We start from the raw sequence: 18230 nt of genomic DNA on the forward strand, positions 1-18230 counted from the left end.
TGTGTGTTGGTGTGTGTGTGTTTTTTGTGTTGTTTGTGTGTGTGTGTGTGTGTGTGTGTGTGTGTGTAGGATGCCAACAAGGAACTGACCAGTGCTCAGAATGCCAACGCAGAGCAGGTCCAGCCTCCTCCACCAGCTGAGCTGTTTGACTTCAAGATCAAGTTCGCTGAGACCAAGGCCTACGCCAAGGTAAGGAACACAGAGCAGCAGGTTCTGGTGAAGACCCAGCTTGGGGTCCAACTGTCCCATTCAACACTTTGGGAGCATCATACCAGTCTGCCGATGTGCTTTTTGTTCCCAGAGAAACATGCATTTCATTTTAGTGTTAAATGTACAGGTGTGTGCTGTTATTGCAGATAAATAATGTGTGTGTGTGTGTGTGTGTGTCTCCAGGCCATCGAGATGGAGCTGAGGAAGATGGAGGTGGGCCAGGCCAACAGACAGGTGTCTCTCCTCACATCCTTCATGCCCGATTCCTTCCTGCGTCACGGAGGAGACCATGACTGTATCCTGGTGCTGCTGCTCATACCAAGACTCATCTGCAAGGTACATTGAGAGAGGGGAACAGTAACAGGTTCAACATTTGACTAGGAGTGTGTCTGCTTGTTTGTCTGTTTTCAAGATGCCAAATGTATGTTCCCCCCTCCCTCTAGGCTGAGTTGATCAGTAAGCAGGCCCAGGAGAAGTTTGATCTGAACGGTAACCCCGTGGAGAGGACTGGGGTGAAGATGAGAGGACCACCTGGAGAGCAGCTCAGCTTCGCCTCAGGACTGGTCTACTCTCTCACCCTGCTGCAGGCCACGCTGCACAAATACCAACAGTAAGGCCAAGTGTGTCTGTCTCTCTCTGCCACTACTAAATAGTAAGGAAAACCATGAAGGAGTTATCTTTTAGATTCTGAATAACTTTCTGTCTTAATTAGGAAGAGTAAGTGTACTGTGAATCTGACATACCCTATGTTACTCTCAAAAGATACTACCAGCTCATTGGACAGTCTGCTTTCTCTCGTCTGTGGCTGTTGTCAGAGTAGTGTCATTTACTTCATCCATCAAATATTCTCTCCCCCTAGAGCTCTGAACTGCTGCAGTGTGCAGGTGTATACGCAGATGGGGACTCTCTACTCAGAGATGAGTGTCCATGAGCGTTCCCTCGACTTCTTCATTGACCTGCTGCACAAAGACCAGCTGGATGAGACTGTACACGTGGAGCCTCTCACCAAGGCCATCAAGTACTACCAGGTTAGTTCCACGCACGGATTCACACACACTCTCTTCATATGCATATGCACACCTGACGGAGAGACTGAAACACTCGACCACACTCTGTCAACTCAACACTGATGAAACACATTATCAAGCCTCATCAATTTTAAGAATAAATAAAACTCCAGATTGTGTGAGGCCTTGATTGATGTACCAATCTGTTTTATGTTACAGCAACTGTACAGCATCCACCTAGCTGAGCAGACTGAAGACTGCACCGTGCAGCTGGCTGATCACATCAAGGTAAAACTGTCATGTACTGAAGAAAGTAAACCTCTCTAGGCCATGTTAAGGTCTTTCCTCCCTTCCTTGGGGTAATCAAAATTTCTAACAGGCCCCTAGTCTTTTCTAGGTTCAGTAACAAACATTGTCTAACTAAACTCAATTTGACCTTTTGATGTCTGACCTCTAGGTCATTCAGAGTGTGTTGGATTGTATGGGGGCTGAGGGCCTTCCTACACAACTGACTGCCTCTGTGTGTGTCGCTCTCGCCCTCTGTGTGTCGCCCTCTGTGTGTGTCGCCCTCGCCCTCTGTGTGTGTCGCCCTCGCCCTCTGTGTGTGTCGCCCTCTGTGTGTGTCGCCCTCTGTGTGTGTCGCCCTCTGTGTGCCCTCTTTGTGTGTCGCCCTCTGTGTGTGTCGCCCTCTGTGTGTGTCGCCCTCTGTGTGTGTCGCCCTCTGTGTGTGTCGCCCTCTGTGTGTGTCGCCCTCTGTGTGTGTCGCCTCGCCCTCTGTGTGTCGCCCTCGCCCTCTGTGTGTGTCGCCCTCGCCCTCTGTGTGTCGCCCTCGCCCTCTGTGTGTGTCGCCCTCTGTGTGTGTCGCCCTCGCCCTCTGTGTGTGTCGCCCTCGCCCTCTGTGTGTCGCCCTCGCCCTCTGTGTGTGTCGCCCTCGCCCTCTGTGTGTGTCGCCCTCGCCCTCTGTGTGTGTCGCCCTCGCCCTCTGTGTGTGTCGCCCTCGCCCTCTGTGTGTGTCGCCCTCGCCCTCTGTGTGTGTCGCTCTCGCCCTCTGTGTGTGTCTGTCTGTGTGCAGTTCATCCAGAGTGCGTTGGACTGTATCGGTGCTGAGGTGGTGCGTCTCAGGGCTTTCCTGCAGCCGGGACAGGAGGGGCTGGCTCTGAACATCCTTCTGAAGGACCTGGACACCACGTGCAGGTCTGATATAACTATATTTAATAATATTATTTCCATGTACTGTACCAGTCACAAGTTTAGAAAATAGTGAAAAGAAAGAAAATCCCTTGAGTAGGTGTGTCTAAACCTTTGACTGGTACTGTATATATATTTTTGCAGACCCCTGGTTGAATACCCCTGATATAGCGGTTTCTTCCAACCTAGGAAGTTTACCATGTTTGTGTTACTGCTTATGTTTAGGAGGCAGCCGCTCCACAGGTGACATGGCTCTATGTGTATTTTTCTATTCTATAAATCAGACTTTTAAGACCTTTGCGACGTATGTGTTTGTAAAAAGTAACATACAATGTGTCGTGTCTTTGGCTATGCCGGATTAAGTGATATGACATGCTATTCTATAAAATAATTTCTCCGTAATTAATATCACCTTATTGAGCTAATCATGTAAATGTAATTAACTAGAGTCGGGCACCACAAATTAATATTTATAGAGCTGTTATCTTCCGAATAAACTCTTAAAGACCTAGTAATATTTTACATCAATAGCCAATAGCAGTCAATATTAATCGTCACCTTAATGCAGTCTCATCTGAAAGTTGTAAATTCTTCGTTATCTGCACAAACCCTGGCTAACAAGTTGAATCAGCAATACAAAATTGGGTTTAATTATGTATTTACTGAATACCTAACTAATCACACAGAATCACACATAATTAAATCATAACTTGATTACAAATTACATCATAAAGGAAAACGTCCCTAGCGGGCGGAACAGATATGACAGCTTGTTACACAAAAGAAAAGGGGCTGGGTTTGAGTGAAAGAGCGGGAAGTCTGAGTAACAAAGGCCGAAGCTGTGCTATCGTAAATAGCACAGTAAATTACCGCCCATTTGGAAAAGGAAAATGCAATAAATATTTACTCTGAGCTATGCTTCGGTAGGTTGGTGGTAGATGGAAGGCCGTGTTGCCAAACCGAGTCCTTTGAAGAATGTCTGGTTGTCAATTAGATGCGTTGCAGTGGCGTCGTTGTGTGATAGACGGGATACTCTGTCTGTTTCTTCCTAACCCTCGTTTGCAGCTGCTGTTGCTAACTCAACTGCTAGGAGGTATCACTTCTGTAGTGATTAAGAGTTCAAAGTTCATACCATTCGCAACCAAAGCTCACGCTGATGTTTGCTTCTTTCTGTAGTTATTATCTGAACCATTCTGACATCGGACCGTCGTCCTACATTCTCGGAACAGGAAGTTATATTGTCGTCATGGGCTTATATAGGAAGGGAGAGGAGGACGTGTTTGAAAAGTTTTATAGCCCATGTCCCTTCACAGGGGCGAGCCACTAATTGAGCAGAGCCCTATCTTATGAAAACCCAAATCTTACATTTCATCCCATCACAAATAATTTCATAATCAAACATTTAAATTGAACAACAATTCCATGTGAATCCGATAACTCTGATGTGTAGACTTTCCACTGTAGAGTTTACGTCATCTGATCATTGATGAGAATGTCTCCGATGACAACCGAACCGACATCATATTCATTAAGTACAACCGCATTTGTTCCATTGGTGGGATTACCAGAATATAGTTTAATTTCCCCCCACCTTCTGATGTTCCCAGAATCTCTGTTAATCAAGGGTTTTGCAAATGTAACATCAGTAGGGTAGATAGAGGAAAAAGGGGGGAAAGAGGTATTTATGACTGTCATAAACCTTCCCCCCCCAGGCCAACGTCATGACAAATGTTAATTGTTTTGTATTTGAAAATCATTACTGTATGTCGAATAAATTACAGTGTGTGTGTTTAACAATCAAGGCTATGTAAATATTTTCAAAGGAAATAAATGATAAAAATATATACAGTACCAGTCACCAGTTTAGACACACTCATTCCAGGGTTTTTCTTTATTTGTACAAACTATGAAAGAACACATATGGAATCATGTAGTAACCAAAAAAGTTGTTAAAATATATTTTGATTTGTAGATTTGAGATTCTTCAACGTATACACTCTATGCCTTGATGCCAGCTTTGCACACTCTTGCCATTCTCTCAACCAGCTTCCCACATATGCTGAGCACTTGTTGGCTGCTTTTCCTTCACTCTGCGGTCCAACTCATCCCAAACCATCTCAATTTGGTTGAGGTCGGGTGATTGTAAAGGCCAGGTCATCTGATGCAGCACTCCATCACTCTCTTTCTTGGTCAAATTTCCCTTACACAGACTGGAGGTGTGTTGGGTTGTCCTGTTGACAACAAAGGATAGCCCCACTAAGCAAAAACCAGATGGGGTGGCATATACAGTTGAAGTCGGAAGTTTACATACACCTTAGCCAAATACATTTAAACTCAGTTTTTCACATTTCCTGACATTTAAAAAATCCCTGTTTTAGGTCAGTCAGGATCACCACTTTATTTTAAGAAATTGAAATGTCAGAATAATAGTAGACAGAATTATTTATTTAAGCTCTTTCCTCTTTGCTTATTTGAGCTGTTCTTGCCATAATATGGACTTCGTCTTTTACCAAATAGGGCTATCTTCTGTATACCATCCCTACACAACTGATTGGCTGAAACGGATTAAGGAATTAAGGAAATAAATTCCTTCTTAACACCTGTTAATTTAAATGTATTCCAGGTGACTACCTTATGAAGCTGGTTGAGAGAATGGCAAGAGTGCAAAACTGTCATCAGGGTAAAGGGTGACTACTTTGAAGAATCTCGAATATAAAATCTATTTCATTTTTGTAACACTTTTTTTTTGGTTGCTAAATGATTCAACGTGTTTCATCATTTCGATGTCTTCACTATCATTCTACAATGTAAAAAAATAGTACAAATAAAGAATAAACCTTGAATGAGTAGGTGTGTCCAAACTGTTGACTGTGTGTGTGTATATATTATCTAACTGTTATTTACCCCCTGTAGTGACATCAAACAGTTCTGTAAGAAGATCAGACGCAGGATGCCAGGGACCGATGTACCAGGGGTGCCAGCCTCTCTGTCTTTTGGAGCTCCAGTATGTGACTAGCGCTATGCTTAGGCCTTATGTTTAGGTTGGAGAGTCTTGGCCTTGTTAAGTGTTTCACAGTATCTTTGGAGCCCCAGTATGAACAATATTTTGTAGGTCTTGTGCGTAACCCAAACCCAGTGGGTCCATACATGCGAACATTAGCCAATTTCAAGTCATTGACGTAGTTGCATGTGATAGAACGCTACATGTTAGCTGTGACCATCAAGTAACCTGGCACACTTAGCCCTATGCTAACAACACCAGCTGGCCTTTACTATTGGCTGGCGTTTGGAGCACAGAGCCAAGTGTTTACACTTATCTCATCAACTACAGTAATGCAACTGTCAACTTTGTGGAGGTGGAAATACTCTGGGAATGTGTGACTGACAGCTCTGTGGACCAATGGCAGGTGTCGGAGACGCTGACGGACTGCAGGCGTCAGCTGACGCGGGTGGTTGCCGTGCTACAGGAGGTGGCTGCGGCGGGGGCACAGATGGTCGCTCCTCTCGGGGAGCAGGAGGGGCTAAACGCTCTAAAACTGGATGATGTGGCCTTCAAGGCTGTTGAACAGGTACTATATATGGCACACACTTGTTAGCTCCCGGAGCTAATTCTTCTTGATCAATGTGGATGTCCTGTCTGTCACACAATACAGTAACCATAGGCTACATGTAGACTACATGACCAAAAGTATGTGGACACCTGCTCGTCTAACATCTCATTCCAAAATCATGGGCATTAATATGGAGTTGGTCCCACCCTTTGCTGCTGTAAAAGCCTCCACTCTTCTGGGAAGGCTTTCCACTAGATGTTGGAACATTGTTGCGGGGACTTGCTTCCATTCAGCCACAAGAGCATTAGTGAGGTTGGGCACTGATGTTAGGCAATTTGGCCTAGCTCGCATTCGGCGTTCCAATTCATCCCAAAGGTGTTTAGTGGGATCTCGACAAACTATCTGTATGGACCTTACTTTGTGCATGAGGACATTGTCATTCCTCAAACTGTTGCCACAAATTTAGGAGCACAGAATTGTCTAGAATGTCATTGTATGCTGTAGCGTTAAGATTTCTCTTCACTGGAACAAAGGGGCCTGGAACAAAGGGGCCTGGAACAAAGGGGCCTGGAACAAAGGGGCCTGGAACAAAGGGGCCTGGAACAAAGGGGCCTGGAACAAAGGGGCCTGGAACAAAGGGGCCTGGAACAAAGGGGCCTGGAACAAAGGGGCCTGGAACAAACCATAAAATACAGCCCCAGACCATTATTCCTCCTCCACCAAACTTTACAATTTGCACTAGGGTTGAATATTTTCTCTGTATTTTACTAATGTTCCATCCTGAGAATAAATCACTTTTCTCCCAGGTAATCCGGTATTTCCCAGTAAAACCGGGAGTGTCAAACCTGACACTACCTTGGCCTGATGAGCCATATATAATAATAGATGTTATGATCCCTACATTAACGACATTTAATGAGCCCAAAAAATCCCAAATGTTTGTGCCGTTATCCATTTCATACTGTAAATCAAATTGTATTAGTCACATGCGCCGAATACAACAGGTGTAGACCTTACAGTGAAATGCTTACTTACAGGCTCTAACCAATAGTGCAAAAAAGGTATTAGGTGAACAATAGGTAAGTAAAGAAATAAAAACAACAGGAAAAAGACAGTGGAAAATAACAATAGCAAGGCTGCACACAGTAACGAGGCTATAAAAGGCCACATTACACGCGACAGAAAAACAAAAGCCCATAGATGTTTGCTCTCTTGGGTAAATAAATTAAACTAGCTCCAGTAGGGTAATCTTTTTGACTGTGAATTGAATTATATGGACTGGAATTATGGACTTCATTCAAACTATGATAAATCAGAAGTGAACATGCGATTCTGGTCCCACGCATGCGGCCTACAAATTAGTATATAGGCTAGTGAATTTGATTTTAATTTTGAAATATAACAGGGCCTATTCGTATAATTCATAGGCTGACGTGTATATGTATCTATCATAATATTTCCCCTTAATGTTATAAGCCTACCTCCTCTTTCTCTCTCTTGTGGCTTCATTCCTTTGTCGCTTTTAACAGTTAAATGAAATACGTTTTGTTGTCCTTCATCATTCTAATGACGTCCTTGAATAATATAGGACTAAAATTAGATGCAGAAGGCTTTCACTTCTCTCCACAAAGATTTGAATGGTTATGGGTCTGAGTAAATAACTGCTCTAGCCTACTGCCATCACGCATTCGTTCTTTCAAACTGAACACACACAGTGATTTTTCTATTGGCTGTTGTAATTAACATTTAGCAAAAAGAGCTACAAAAAATAAATCATTTCCAACTTAACAAATATTTTATATCAATAAAATCAGTGTAATTCCACCATATTCAATAGACTTGAGGTCTACTAGCGAAATAGTCTATTGGTATAAGAAATGCAAAAGAAATTATATCCAACAAGCTATTCTCGTCTAGCTTTTCCCAAATGGGACTCCAAAAGCTAAGGAGATTTAAATAAAATAAAAACATTTGAGAGGGGCCAGCGGAGCACAGGTGTGTGCTTATTGCCCAAGAAACTGAGGCGATAAGTTAGAAGCTTTATTATGCATAACCCACCATTAATTAGCTCAATTTAAGGCTAATACTGCATTGAATTTATTACCTGAAAGAGGTAGACTAGGACATCCTATATATTGGGCTGTATGTCCATCTAGAACAAGATTCTCTATTTTGGATGTAATTGAAATGGAGTTGATGGAGCGAGAGAGTGCTCGCGTTTACACTCATTTTAAAGAAAAGAAGTGTACTCTTTAAAATGAACAAAAAAAACAAGGTGACCCCCGAAAGCCAGATGGAGATATAAATGCCGAATGGCATCTGTTACTGTATCATAGGCTATGCTGCAGCAAATGTAGGCCTACCTGTCACAAGAAAGGTTACCATGATGAGATGATACTCTAGGTCTACATGCATTATGTACTGCGCTCCGTACTGAGATGGTCTGTCCCCACCCTGAGCGTTGATTCATCATGCAGAGGTTGTAGGTAAGGATCGGACTCTTTTCTTTTCGACTAAAATGACATACCCAAATCTAAGTGTCTGTAGCTCAGGCCCTGAAGCAAGGATATGCATATTCTCGGTACCATTTCTACAATTCTCGAGTGCACAGTTATAAACTCGAAGATGTATCAATAAACCAATTAAGTAATATAATGGTTTATTGGATCAGTCTAAAACTTTGCACATACACTGCTGCCATCTAGTGGCCAAAATTGCACCTAAACTGCATTATGCATTGGGGCAGGTAGCGTCCTCCTGGCGTCTGCCAAACTTAGATTTGTCTGTTGGACTGACAGATGGTGAAGCGTGATTCATCACTCCAGAGAACGCGTTTCCACTGCTCCAGAGTCCAATGGCAGCGAGCTTTACACCACTCCAGCCAACACCATGTGCAATGCCAAGCGATCTTAGGCTTGTGTGTGGCTGCTCGGCCATGGAAACCCATTTCATGAAGCTCCCGACAAATCGTTATTGTGCTGAACTAGCTTCGAGGCAGATTGGAACTCTGTATTGAGTGTTGCAACCAAAGACCGATGATTTTTATGCGCTAATTGCGTAAACACTCTGTGGTCCTGTTCTGTGAGCTTGTGTGGCCTACCACTTCACAGCTGAGTCGTTGTTGCTCCTAGGTGTTCCCACTTCACAATAACAGCACCCAGAGTTGACACGGTCAGCTCTAGCAGGAAAGAAATTTGATGAACTGACTTGTTTGAAATGTGGCATCCTATGATAGTACCACGCTGAAAGTCACTGAGCTCTTCAGTAAGGCCATTCTACTGCCAATGTCTGTCTATGGAGATTGCATGTCGGTGCTCTCACCTGTCAGCAAGGGGTGTGGCTGAAATAGCCAAATCCACTAATTATAAGGGGTGTCCACATACTTTTGTATCTATAGTGTAGTAATGACAAATGTCCTTACATATGTTAGGTATATCGATGAAGAGTTGGTCCTCTTGGTTAATTCTCTCTCTCTTCCCCCTCTCTCTCTCTCTCCCCCCTCCAGGTGTATGGGTCCCAAGGTCTAAACCCCCATGAGTGTCTGCGTCAGTCCTGCAGCGCTGTCATCTCCACCATGAACAAGATGGCCACTGCCATGCAGGAGGGAGAGTATGATGCTGAGAGACCACAGGGAAAGGTACAGATAGATCTCCATGCAGGAGGGAGAGTATGATGCTGAGAGACCACAGGGAAAGGTACAGATAGATCTCCATGCAGGAGGGAGAGTATGATGCTGAGAGACCACAGGGAAAGGCACAGATAGATCTCCATGCAGGAGGGAGAGTATGATGCTGAGAGACCACAGGATGCTGAGGGACCACAAGGAAAGGTACAGATAGATCTCCATGCAGGAGGGAGAGTATGATGCTGAGAGACCACAGGGAAAGGCACAGATAGATCTCCATGCAGGAGGGAGAGTATGATGCTGAGAGACCACAGGATGCTGAGGGACCACAGGGAAAGGGACAGATAGATCTCCATATAGCAGCTCTTAGAAAAGGCCTCTTATCAGTTTGGAGTTAGATGCTACAAAAGGACCTTCTCCCTGGGGGGTATGAGACTGGGGCGGCTATGGCTGGAGACTGACTTCCTCCTTTACCAGCCGTTCAAAACTAACAATACTATATATTACATCTGGAACATGTCATGAAATTAACTCTAGTATATTTCATGACATTGACATTCTCTCTCTCCCCTCTTCTTACCTGTTCCTCTCTCTCTCGCTCTCTCCACCGCTTCCCTCCCTCTCTCTCTCTCTCTCTCCACCGCTTCCCTCCCTCTCTCTCTCTCTCTCTCCACTGCTTCCCTCCCTCCTCCAGGCTCCCCCAGTAGAGGCTCGTGCAGCAGCACTCAGGGCAGAAATCACTGATGCAGAGGGCCTGGGAGTCAAACTGGAAGACAGAGACACTGTCATCAAGGAGCTCAAGAAGTCACTTAAGATCAAGGTAGGGACATGTCTATATTTCTCTGTTCTTACACACACATGCACCACACCACTCCAGTCATTCTCATCCTTCTTCTTATACACATTCTCACATTTTCCTCCGCATGCACCCATCTCTCACCTCACCTGTCTCCCTCCCTCTGGCCTCCCTCCCTCTGGTCTCCCTCCCTCCTGTCTCCCTACCCAGGGAGAGGAGTTGAGTGAAGCCCACGTCCGTCTCAGTCTCCTGGAGAAGAAGCTGGACACGTCGACTAAAGACGCAGACGAACGTGTGGAGAAGATCCAGACCAAACTGGATGAGACCCTGGCCCTGCTCAAGAAGAAGGAGAAGTAAGACGGGGGGGTTGAACTGTTTGGAAGTAGGACGTTATTGTTATAGAATGTGCAGTAAAGATGTGCATATGGCCAACACTGTCTCCTAGGTATTCACTACAGAGACTATAGTGTTCTGGACCATTGTGAAATGGAAGAGGACTGGACAGGTGTAATATTTCCTCTAGCCTATCAGAGGGCTAGGTGGCGTGATCACCATATTGTTAAACCTGTCAGATCTCCAGTGAGACTAAGGGTTGTTTTTGTTTAACCCCCCCCACACACACACACACAGGGAGTTTGAGGAGACCATGGATGCCCTGCAGGCAGACATCGACCAGCTGGAGGCAGAGAAGGCGGAGCTAAAGCAGCGTCTCTCCAGTCAATCAAAGAGCACCATCGAGGGCCTCAGGGCCCCGCCTGCCTCGGGCATCGCCTCCATCGTCACGGGATCCGCCGGAGGTGAGGCTCCTGAGTCGTCTGATCCCTCACCTCACACACCTTAGTACACTTATACCTCGCACGTCATTCATACTATACATATTCCTAATATTTTTATAGTGTTTTGTTGTTCTTTTACCTTTTATATCTCACAAGGTTTTGTTTTATTTCTCAATTCTTTCTTTCCCCCCCTATCCAGCCGCTCTTGCCCCGGGAGCAGGGGGTCTGTCTGGGCCCATGCAGGTGGTGGACTCCCCTCTCCTCCGCCAGCAGGTGGAGGCTCAGAGACTCGGTATCAAACACCTGAAGAACGAGAACAACAGACTCAAGGTCAGAACACCGCAGGGAACTGACTCATCTCTTTGTGTGTGTCACTAAGTCTCATCGTCTCTCTATTCAGGCCTAATCCAAATATGGATCAATGCTTTCTTTCTTGTTTCCAGATCACGTCTGTGTTCTATGTGGTTCATTGAATAGTGTAGTCATGGATACATTGTCAGTGGTTGTTGATATTTGTATGTTTCGGGCTCATAGTTAACCGACTGTGTACCTGTCTCTATTGATAACTCTCTGTGTATCTTGTCTCTCCTCCAGGCAGAGAAGATGAGAGCCCAGTTAGCCTCTCTCCCTCCCCTCCACGTCCCCAAGTTACACCTGAGAGAGGCCACCTCTTCCTCCTCTCCCCCTGCTGAGGGGCCTCTCCACGGGGCTCTCTACAGGAAGACGGAGCAGCTCCTAGGGACCCTGCTCAAGATGACCGCCACAGTTAAAGTGGTTGACATCACCGGGAAGACACCAGGTGACTGAGAGGGATGTGTGTTTATGTAACAGGAAGACACCAGGTGACTGGGAGGGATGTGTGTTTATGTATAACAGGAAGACAACAGTTGACTGGGAGGGATGTGTGTTTATGTGTAACAGGAAGACACCAGGTGACTGGGAGTGATGTGTGTTTGTGTGACAGGAAGACACCAGGTGACTGGGAGGGATGTGTGTTTATGTGTAACAGGAAGACACCAGGTGACTGGGAGGGATGTGTGTTTGTGTAACAGGAAGACACCAGGTGACTGGGAGGGATGTGTGTTTGTGTAACAGGAAGACACCAGGTGACTGGGAGGGATGTGTGTTTGTGTAACAGGAAGACACCAGGTGACTGGGAGGGATGTGTGTTTGTGTAACAGGAAGACACCAGGTGACTGGGAGGGATGTGTGTTTGTGTGTAACAGGAAGACACCAGGTGACTGGGAGGGATGTGTGTTTGTGTGTAACAGGAAGACACCAGGTGACTGGGAGGGATGTGTGTTTGTGTGTAACAGGAAGACACCAGGTGACTGGGAGGGATGTGTGTTTGTGTGTAACAGGAAGACACCAGGTGACTGGGAGGGATGTGTGTTTGTGTGTAACAGGAAGACACCAGGTGACTGGGAGGGATGTGTGTTTGTGTAACAGGAAGACACCAGGTGACTGGGAGGGATGTGTGTTTGTGTGTAACAGGAAGACACCAGGTGACTGGGAGGGATGTGTGTTTGTGTAACAGGAAGACACCAGTTGACTGGGAGGGATGTGTTTATGTAACAGGAAGACACCAGGTGACTGGGAGGGATGTGTGTTTGTGTGTAACAGGAAGACACCAGGTGACTGGGAGGGATGTGTGTTTGTGTAACAGGAAGACACCAGGTGACTGGGAGGGATGTGTGTTTGTGTGTAACAGGAAGACACCAGGAGACTGGGAGGGATGTGTGTTTGTGTAACAGGAAGACACCAGGTGACTGGGAGGGATGTGTGTTTGTGTGTAACAGGAAGACACCAGGTGACTGGGAGGGATGTGTGTTTGTGTAACAGGAAGACACCAGGTGACTGGGAGGGATGTGTGTTTGTGTGTAACAGGAAGGACACCAGGTGACTGGGAGGGATGTGTGTTTGTGTAACAGGAAGACACCAGGTGACTGGGAGGGATGTGTGTTTGTGTGTAACAGGAAGACACCAGGAGACTGGGAGGGATGTGTGTTTGTGTAACAGGAAGACACCAGGTGACTGGGAGGGATGTGTGTTTGTGTGTAACAGGAAGACACCAGGTGACTGGGAGGGATGTGTGTTTGTGTAACAGGAAGACACCAGGTGACTGGGAGGGGGATGTTGTTTGTGTAACAGGAAGACACCAGGTGACTGGGAGGGATGTGTGTTTGTGTAACAGGAAGACACCAGGTGACTGGGAGGGATGTGTGTTTGTGTAACAGGAAGACACCAGGTGACTGGGAGGGATGTGTGTTTGTGTGTAACAGGAAGACACCAGGTGACTGGGAGGGATGTGTGTTTGTGTAACAGGAAGACACCAGGTGACTGGGAGGGATGTGTGTTTGTGTAACAGGAAGACACCAGGTGACTGGGAGGGATGTGTGTTTGTGTAACAGGAAGACACCAGGTGACTGGGAGGGATGTGTGTTCGTGTGTAACAGGAAGACACCAGGGCCCAGTTCCCCAAAAGCGTCTTAAGGCTATGTTCATGGTTAGAACCTCCGTAGGAGCATCGTTAAATCTCAGAGCTGTTTCTCAAAACCATTGTTACTAAAGTTGCACTTGAGAACGCTTGTTATTTAACGACTGCCTCAGGTCACTCGCAGAACAGCTCAGTACATCGTCAGATGCTTATTTTTTTGCCCTTCTGAGGCAGCAGAACTCCGCTGAACACAGAATCATGAGGATTATCCATCTCTCTGTGACCGCTGATAACTTCAGAACCGAGTTGACTACAAGTACAAAGTTGACAATGTCTTTGCAATTGTTACAAACAAGTGAAATTAAAAGATGCTTCAAATGAAAATCAAAATAAACGCATTCAAATATCAATGTAATATAGACTACACAGGCCTATATATTTCAATCATATTCAAATCTATTTCACACCCATTCAATTGAGTTCTATTTTGCGAATTGCAGGTTGTCTGTAATTTTTACCTCAATATATTCCATGATGTGTAACAACGTGCACATCTTGATTTAGGTCATTATTATGGGGTAAGCATTAGAATCCGCTGCCTCAATATTTGCAACCGTAGTTGATCGTTTCTTTCTCGGAGCTGATCCGTCGTCAGTATTGTGAAATAATTCTAATGTTAAGGTAAGATTTGAATGGAGATGGCTGATCTGACAGCAGTGCTGCATTTCTTTCGATCCTATTAGTATTGACACTATGCCTCAATGATTCACTTAGCGAACGTGTTCTCTCTGCCGTGGTGTTCTGGGAAACATGTTCCATCTTTGGTCGTTGTAGGAGAGATGCATCGTTAAAACACTCGTATGCCTAAATTCCATCGCTATCGGGAAACCGTGTGTGTGTGGCATAGTTTATATTATATTGGTTTCAGTATAGGTAAATTATTCACATCCCTCAACTTTTTCCACATTTGGTTGTTTCAAAGCACGATTAACATGCATTTAATTGTCATTTTTTTCTCAACGATCTACACAAAATACTTGGTCAAACTGGAAGAAAAATTCTAACATTTGTAAAACATTTATGAAAAATTAAACACTCTCTCTTAATCAGATAAGTTTAACCCCAATTAGGTTAGTATTGTGGAGTAACTACAATGATGTTGATCCATCCTCAGTTTTCTCCTATCACAGCCATTAAATTCTGTAACTGTTTTAAAGTCACCATTGGCCTCATGGTGAAATCCCTGAGCTGTTTCCTTCCCCTCTGGCAACTGAGTTAGGAAGGACACCTGTGTCTTTGTAGTGACAGGGTGTATTGATACACATTCCAAAGTGTAATTAATAATGAATTCCACTTTTACATTAATTGGGTATTGTGCATAGGCCAGTGACACAACTCAAATGTTACTCATTTTAAATTCAGGCTGTAAAAACCAAATGTTGAAGGAGCCGATGGGTATGAATACATTCTTAAAGGCATGGTATGTGTCTATTTGAGTTGGTACATAGATAAAGAACTAATATGTCTTTCTCTTCTACAGTGAGTGCTAGTGCTCAGCTCTTGGACCAGACTGCTCGGCTGCAGAGCCTGAGTGACGCCCTGGACAAGCTGAAGGTGACTTGAATTTATATTATCAACCCCTAGTAATAGTCACAGCATTTATCTTCACCTCAGATTTTGTCCACTAATCTCTGTTTTTCATGGAAATGGCCATAACATCAAATCTCTCTCTCAGGGTGAAGTGGCTGAGCATGTGGTTTCACAGCAGCCTGGGGCAAAGGTCTCCTCTGACTTTGCCACCTTTCCCATTTCCTCTTTCGTCAAGGTAACACGTACATGGACACGGACATCAGACTTTCTTAGTTGGCACTCAAACAAATACAAGGAATACATCTCAATGCAACAGATATCTGGTAGATGCATCAACCTGTATTTGTTGTCCTTTGACATTCTCTTTTCTCATCCTCCTGTCTTCTCAGGCGAAGGAGGAGAAGCAGGGAGGCACGGTGTTTGTAGGCCGCGTGGCCATCCCGTGTGCCAAGGGCCAGGAGCAGGTGCACCGTCTTGTCCTATCACAGCAACACCTGCAGCAAGTGCACCGCCTCCTCATAGCGTGAGACGACACCCTATTGGCCTGCGTCCACAAGTGACAGCAGGCTTCACCAATCGGAGACCAGCAGACACAATAGTTTTTTTTTTTTTTTTTCAGTTTCTCACCTAAAGATCCAGTCCATTTCCTGTTGTTCCACAGAATCTCTCAGGATACGTTTTGTCACACTACACCCCCTAGAAATAGAATTTTAATTGCCATCAGAGGCTTTATGCCCCTTCTAGGATGTCTATTTCTATCATTTTTTTCTATGCCAAAGAGACACACGTGTTCTCATTGAGTACCTAATAATACTGTACTACTTATTTTCTATTGCACTTCTTCAAGTCCTAAATAATTTTTTCCATCTCCTTTTGTTCTGGTGTGGTGATTTATTATTCGCCTACCAGCAGCCAGCAGCACCTTAATGTGTGGTTACCCTGTTTGGGGATTTTGTTCAATTGACTATTGTTATACAGTCATGACAGGCTATTTCAAACCTAGGGTGTGTCTGAAATTACTCCCTATTCCCTATATCGTCAATAAGAAGAGGGTGGAATGAAGTCCCATAGCCAGTTCACACACTTAACTTTTCTCACTGTTAATTTATGTTCATTTGGAGTTAATATCTATTTGCATGTCGTTAAGATAGGAAGCTAATTTAATGTTGTTTTTTTATAGTGTCAGTCCACTATTAGGACCTTTATAGATTTAAGAGTGAGAGCAGTAAGTGAACTTGTTACTCAGACTATTTGAATTGGTTCACTGTGTTGTCTCTCTCATTTTCAGTTAGTCATTACACTATGAAGGTCTATCCATCATATGTACCTCTGTCAAGACCTTTCACATTAGTCACTATTCATGGTAACTGATGAAGACTGCATGCAAGTATATCTGGTTGGAAGTAAAGATCTCATTTAAAGGTTTTTGACTAGTGGTTAAGGTTCTATGCAGACGGTCTCTAAAGCCGTGATACTTTAACTACAGGTTTCTGTCAGACCGGGTGTTCAGTGCAGATTGCAGAACATTTACCAATGCAAATGTTGTAGTAGTTCAGACCGCACAGCGGACAGGAACCTGTCCATGGATGCAAACAACTATACTGTACCTAACGACTAATGTATCCAAAACAGAACGATTAAAGATCTTTCAAAGTCATCCATTTTGTCAGATGAAATGATATTCACAATATGGCCCATTCATGTATGAATATAGAAGTTAATGCTTTTTATTTGACCGAATTTAACCATTAAGCATTTGATTTGCATAGTATTACTGATCATACACACAAAGGGTCCATTTCTCAGACAGGTTAGGCCTGGTTCTGGACTAAGATGTACTTTCAATAGAGATTCTCCACTGAGCAGGCTTTTTAGTCCAGGACTAGGCTTGATGTGTGTCCAGGAAACTGGTCCTTAGAATTGTAATAAGAATGCATTTGATTTGAATAGCACCACTCATCACTGTCTGATCAGGAGAAGGAAATGGATGAGACTTTCAGCAAAGACAAAACCCCCACTTGACTAGACAGGAAAGATAAAGCAGGGAAGGCCTACAACTAACAGGAACTGAGTGAAGTCTCCTAGCCAGAGGAAAAAGCCCTCACAGAAGAGTGACGTGGAGAGCCATGGTGGACTCCCATGATCCCAAGAGGATTAAGTCAAGTTGGCTACTCAATCACAAACCAAAGTGCTTTACATACAGTATCCCTATCCAGGATGAGAAGTCTGAATAAGAACACTAATCACAACAATTGGTGTGATTTTTTTTATTGTGTACATGTAAAAATGCTCCAGTGAATCCTAACCATATACAACCAACCCCTCACAGTGGTGAGAAAATACTAAAGACAGACTGACATTTTCAGATGTATCTTTGAAAACACAGAACAGCCCTTCAACTTAAAAAGCAGTAAATGTTTTTTTTTCTTCTAAAAACATTTTCAAGAGTGAAAGGCAGAATATGAAAGACAACCCATGAAATTAGTTTTTTTTAAATCCTGCTGCTGCATACCCAATCAAGTTCTGAGATAAGAGTTCGGTACAGCAAGTACCATTTGTTTGAACACTATATACAGGGCCCAGAGTTGTTCCTGCTCACATCACATGGTCCAGTAAAACCTGACCCAATGTGCCACTGCCTCCACTCTTCTTGGGGCCAAGAGTTTCCCAATGCCCCTTGACCCCATCGTGACCTGACCAGGAGAAAAACTGGGCCCTAGTTTTGAACAGTTTGTACCGTCCACAGCAAAGAGCTTTCCTGAACTACAGTAGAAGGGCTTTCCTGAACTACAGTAGAAGGGCTTTCCTGAACTACAGTAGAATGGCTTTCCTGAACTACAGTAGAAGGGCTTTCCGCCACCCAGAACTACAGTAGAAGAGCCATCCAGAACTACAGTAGAAGGGCTATCCAGAACTACAGTAGAAGGGCTTTCCGCCACCCAGAACTACAGTAGAAGAGCCATCCAGAACTACAGTAGAAGAGCCATCCAGAACTACAGTAGAAGAGCCATCCAGAACTACAGTAGAAGAGCCATCCAGAACTACAGTAG

General features: G+C 44.4%; 1 protein-coding gene across 9 annotated transcripts in view; it reads left to right on the forward strand.

Moving 5' to 3' along the window:
* Positions 1 to 16837, forward strand: part of LOC112259735 (dynactin subunit 1-like) — a 36709-nt gene extending 19872 nt beyond the window's left edge. For all 9 annotated transcript variants that reach the window (XM_042328178.1, XM_042328180.1, XM_042328181.1 and 6 more), the window contains 17 exons: positions 70 to 189; positions 394 to 546; positions 654 to 820; positions 1070 to 1238; positions 1437 to 1505; positions 2290 to 2411; positions 5319 to 5409; positions 5813 to 5974; positions 9462 to 9593; positions 10276 to 10401; positions 10588 to 10730; positions 11008 to 11174; positions 11353 to 11483; positions 11748 to 11952; positions 15131 to 15204; positions 15326 to 15415; positions 15570 to 16837. In XM_042328178.1, coding sequence (XP_042184112.1) covers positions 70 to 189; positions 394 to 546; positions 654 to 820; positions 1070 to 1238; positions 1437 to 1505; positions 2290 to 2411; positions 5319 to 5409; positions 5813 to 5974; positions 9462 to 9593; positions 10276 to 10401; positions 10588 to 10730; positions 11008 to 11174; positions 11353 to 11483; positions 11748 to 11952; positions 15131 to 15204; positions 15326 to 15415; positions 15570 to 15707 — 2259 coding nt within the window. In that variant the 3' untranslated portion in view covers positions 15708 to 16837. The remainder of the gene's footprint in view (positions 1 to 69; positions 190 to 393; positions 547 to 653; positions 821 to 1069; positions 1239 to 1436; positions 1506 to 2289; positions 2412 to 5318; positions 5410 to 5812; positions 5975 to 9461; positions 9594 to 10275; positions 10402 to 10587; positions 10731 to 11007; positions 11175 to 11352; positions 11484 to 11747; positions 11953 to 15130; positions 15205 to 15325; positions 15416 to 15569) is intronic.
* The last annotated feature ends 1393 nt before the right edge of the window (positions 16838 to 18230 follow it).

Source organism: Oncorhynchus tshawytscha, linkage group LG10, assembly GCF_018296145.1.
Source record: "Oncorhynchus tshawytscha isolate Ot180627B linkage group LG10, Otsh_v2.0, whole genome shotgun sequence".
NCBI classification, from domain to species: Eukaryota; Metazoa; Chordata; class Actinopteri; order Salmoniformes; family Salmonidae; genus Oncorhynchus; species Oncorhynchus tshawytscha.